The sequence below is a fragment of the Myotis brandtii genome, unplaced genomic scaffold (assembly GCF_000412655.1).
Source record: "Myotis brandtii unplaced genomic scaffold, ASM41265v1 scaffold704, whole genome shotgun sequence".
Taxonomy (NCBI): Eukaryota; Metazoa; Chordata; class Mammalia; order Chiroptera; family Vespertilionidae; genus Myotis; species Myotis brandtii.
In genome coordinates this window covers 1268724-1273131 of record NW_005370762.1, presented here as the reverse complement: position 1 = coordinate 1273131, position 4408 = coordinate 1268724, and the positions used below count along the sequence as shown (strand labels likewise).

The 4408-nt window shown below is 49.5% G+C and overlaps 1 protein-coding gene across 4 annotated transcripts in view; it reads right to left on the bottom strand.

Annotated features, from left to right (window-relative positions):
• Positions 1-704: 704 nt before the first annotated feature.
• Positions 705-4408, bottom strand: part of KCTD21 (potassium channel tetramerization domain containing 21) — a 24347-nt gene continuing 20643 nt past the window's right edge. For all 4 annotated transcript variants that reach the window (XM_014530004.1, XM_014530003.1, XM_014530005.1 and 1 more), the window contains exon 2: positions 705-3778. In XM_014530004.1, the coding sequence (XP_014385490.1) occupies positions 2966-3778 (813 nt within the window). In that variant the 3' untranslated portion in view covers positions 705-2965. The remainder of the gene's footprint in view (positions 3779-4408) is intronic.

Below are 4408 nucleotides of genomic sequence, written 5' to 3'. Positions count from 1 at the left end.
AAGCAGCAGCACATCCCTGCCTCCCAGTCTACACGCACTCTGCCTCACCAGTCCTGAGATGGTGCTGCCTGCACAGCTGTGTTCTTTCTCTCAGTTTTGCTAAGCAGATGGCTGCACTCACCTAAGTGAGGTGCGTGCATAGTGCCTGTGCTGTAGCTCTGCATAAAGGCTCAGCCTTCCTCTGTCATCTGCCCTGCCAGCTCCTGGGCCTCTGCCCATGCTATTTCTAGTGCCCACGTGCCCTCTTTAGCTTATTCTGTCATAATCCAACCCACCCTCAAAGGCCCAGCTGCGCACTCCATTAAACCTTCTGAAAATTAAACTCTTTCCCCAAGTTCCTGTAGTACATTGTGGGAACTTCTAGGCTTTTTATTTTTGGTCATTTCCATCCTCAGGGCCCATACACCAAATACTCTGGAAGAGCTTATTAAAGTGGTGTCCGCTGTACAACAGCCCATCATTATTACCTCCTAAAAGAGCAAATATAGATTGAGTTCCTGTGCCCGGCGTAGTTAGGAATTTTCACATGCACCTCATTTAAGTTGTGTAACCCTGGGAGGTGGGTTTGTTATCCGATGAGGAACAAATAAGAGAGGCCCAGTGACTTGTCCAAGGTTATACAGCTAGTGAAGAAGTCAGAATTCAAACTCAGGTTAGTCTGACTCTAAGGCCAGGGTTTTTTCCCCTTATAAACAGATACAAAATAACAACCACTTGTCATTTATATGGTATTCATACATAATTTCATTGATCCTCACAACAGCCCTGTGAGGTAGGTAGGGTTATGTGTTACTGTTATGTGCATTTCACAGATGAAAAAACAGGTGGCTTAGTGAGGTGAGTGACCTGCATAAAGTCACACAGCACATGAGTGCCTTCATAGGTCCTGTACTTTCTCTAAAGTCAAGCTGCTTGAATGAAGAAGCACCGAAAAGATGGAGAAAAAAAATTTTTATGGAGAGGAAAAAAGGATAGTGGTCATTTATGAGATTTCTTCCTTAAACTGTTTTGTTGTGGCCATCGCTTCCATTCGAGTACCATTGGCCTGGGGGCCTGGAGCAGCTGTCAGAGATTCTTGGGTCTCACGGTAGAGGGAAAGAGACCGTATTACCTAAGGGATGTGGCCTTGCCCACGGCCCTGTGTACAAGCTCCCTACGCAGAGAACATACTATGGGAAGACCTTTCCTTGACCCATCTCTTGTGGGCACCTGTGCCACCAGGCTTTCCTGGCTTTAACTGGGGACCCTTACCCAGTAGGGAAGATTCTGAGACCCCCAAGGCCGTACTCACTCTAGAGATGAATCATAATGTGCAGTTTTGAAGCCTGCACTGCTCATCACCCCTTGGGAAGTAGTGGCTTGAGGTGTTTTGCCCTGGATCTCACCCCAAGGAGGTCCATGGTCTGGCTCTAACCAGACACAGTACTACAGGGGAAGGCCACCTCCTTCAGAGCAGTGTCTCAGGGATGGACACTTAGTCCAAGGGCAGTGTATGGTTCAGACCGCTCTAGGGCTCCTCGCTGCACACTGCTTTCCAAAACCCTGGTCTGCTTCCTCTGGCAGCACTTCCTCAGGGGCGGCAAATCTTCATCCTCCAATAGAAGATGGTCAGAGGGTATCTGGAGTTGTGGCTAGTCAGGAAGGTGGGTGAAATGGGGGTCACAAAGGAGGCAAAGCCAGAACAAAATGTGGTAGATTTACAGAGGATGGGAGAGGGCTAACCTTGGTTCTGAAGACAGATCCTAAAGGGGAATCCTAATAATTTCATGAGTGTCTGGTCTCTCAAGGTGACTATTTTGAAAGAGAAAATACATATTTGGGTGAGAAGAACCAGAAAATAGAACCAATACCAGAAAATGGGAGTGGAAGGGCAGATTTTGGCTCAATATAAGAACATTCTAATAGCCAGCACTAGCCAACCACAGCAGGGCCTGCCTTAGGGATGATGAGCTTCCTGTCACTGGAGGTATGTAAGCAGGGATAGGTGATTGCTTGGAGGTACTGGGGAAAGGAACTGGTCCCCAAATGTCCTGGGGTATGCTTGGGTGAGGGAGGACTAAGCGACTGTTGAATTATTTTCCAACCCTGAGAGTCCATAATATATTTGTTTAAAATAACTTGTCCCAGTGATACCTTAAATTCTTGGGGAAAGGATTACAAAAGTCAGGTAACAGGCCATAGTATGAGGTGCCTTTCATTGCACTGGCTCCAGATTTTCAAGCCTTCACAGGGACAGAAGCCCATTTCTGAAGCCAAAAATCTCCCAATGCTTAGAGTTGATCCAGTCAAAAGGGATATTCTCTATCTTCTGACCCTGCATGGATGCTCACTCCTCTAGGCCAGCGGTCACCAACCTTTCGGAACTCACGGACCACCGGTTGGCGATCGCTGCTCTAGGCCATGCCACAGCTCAAATCTCTCCCCCAGTGGGGCTAATACAGCTTTGAGAACATACTACTTTCCCAAGCCAGTTAAACATGGTCGCCCTTGGGCAAACAAATCCAAGTCCTGGCTGCATCCTCGGATGGAGGAGCAGGAGTGATGGGGGTCTCTGGGTAGTTTATCCTGGGAAACTGAAGGGAGCATCTTGTTCTCACCTCATTCCCTTATTCAGATGGGTAAGTGAGGCACTGCTTAGTCATATATAAAGAGAGAGGTGGAGTCCATGTTAGAAGTGCTGCTCCTCTGTCTAGCCAGAAAGTCCTCCTGTGCCCTCCTTTAGGACACATCAGTAGACTCTTCACTTGTCATAACAGACTGCCCATCTCCAGCTCAAAATGGCAAGAAAACAGGTGGCTCTGTTGAGAGGACACATGGATTCCTACAACTAGACTGCATCATCGGGGGAATCAAGTCCTGCTACGTGATTAATACAGATTAGTAGAGTGCCCTGGCTCACACGATTGGTGAGACGCTCTGACATGGACCTTCTTGGTAATCCCCCTCCAATGTGGCTGGGGTCCTTTTACCTGTACCGTATTAATCGAATAATCTTATTGCTCATAAAATCTAGAGCGTGCGGGTGAGAGGAATCGATGCAGAAGCCGTCACTTAGAGCGATTTTCAGCACTTCCTCCACGAAGACCTGGAAACTATTGATCTGCTTGTTGGCTGGCACCACCCAGAGCCTCTTGAGGTTCTGCTTGGTGTACTCCTCCTCTGGCAGGCCCTCCACGTTGGCCACCCAGTCCAGAGTCAGGTGGTTGGGATCCTGCAAGTGACTGGTGATGGAGGAGAGATTGCCATTAGAGCAGTAAAAGAGCTTGGAGCCGAGGAGCTTGAGGAAGAGGCAGGAGGTGCTGAAGATGTTGGCATTGAAGACCTCCATGCTGGAGGAGGAGAGGCTGTAGATCTGGGGTGCCTCGCGCACAGTGAAATGGACCGTCTGTACTCGCTGGTTCAGGGTGATGTTGAGCATGGCATTCTTCTCCGCCTTGGAGAGCTCCACCTCCTTCTCCTGCAGCGCCTCAATCAGGGGCTGCACCTGGTAGAAGTCAGCCTCCCTGCGGAGCAGGCCCATCTCCTGGAAGTCCTCGGGCAGGTCCAGGTGGGAGGTCCGCAGGAAGTTGAGGATGTAGCGGAACACTTTGCCATCACGGTCAATGAAGCAGTTGCCCTGGCTGTCCCTCTTGGTGGGCATCTTCCCGCTGAACATGGCACCTAGCATGGAGTCGGGGAAGCTGGTCAAGGTTGCCAGTGAGGTTGTGTAGAGCTTTCCGCCGACATTCAGTGTGATGGGGTCGGACATGGCAGAAGACCCGGGTGCTGGGAAGAAGTCCTAGAGAGGGAGAAAAGTGAGAAACGACCGTCACCCAACCATAGCTCTGAGACTTATACCCCTAGTACTCCTTCTGCTGTACCAATGTTGCCTTCTTGTTTAATTTTTTATTTCTATCTCAAAAAATTTACAACAAATGGCTGTGATCAGTGCCATTTCCATCTATCTACCAGGCCCAAATGGTTCACTCGGCCCTTTGGACTCTAAATGACACCCTTTTCTGGACTCTCATCCTCCTGTAACAAACCGCCTTGCCATGAAGATGCGCTTGGCTCCTGGTGCCTGCCCTTTCCTGTCATGACGGCACCCCAGCCTCCTTTGAAACTTTCTTGGAGGTCAGTGCAGATGTGGAGTCTGCCACCGAGCACCCTTCCCAAAGGCTCTTGACCTACTTTTTAACAGAGCCTCCCCACCTGACTGATCTCATGGCCTCCAGCATCTCCTTCAACCTGAAGTCTTTTTTTTTTTTTTTCCCAATGCAAAAGCATAAGAGTTTTTATTCGAGCTAGCTCGGCTCCCCCACCTTGCCGATGCAGCGACAGGAAGCAGAGAGAGAGCGAACTCTGTGTGGAGAGGGGTTTTATAGGGGGTTGGAGTAAGGGGAGGAGAAAGGGCTGTGGCCTTGCCGAT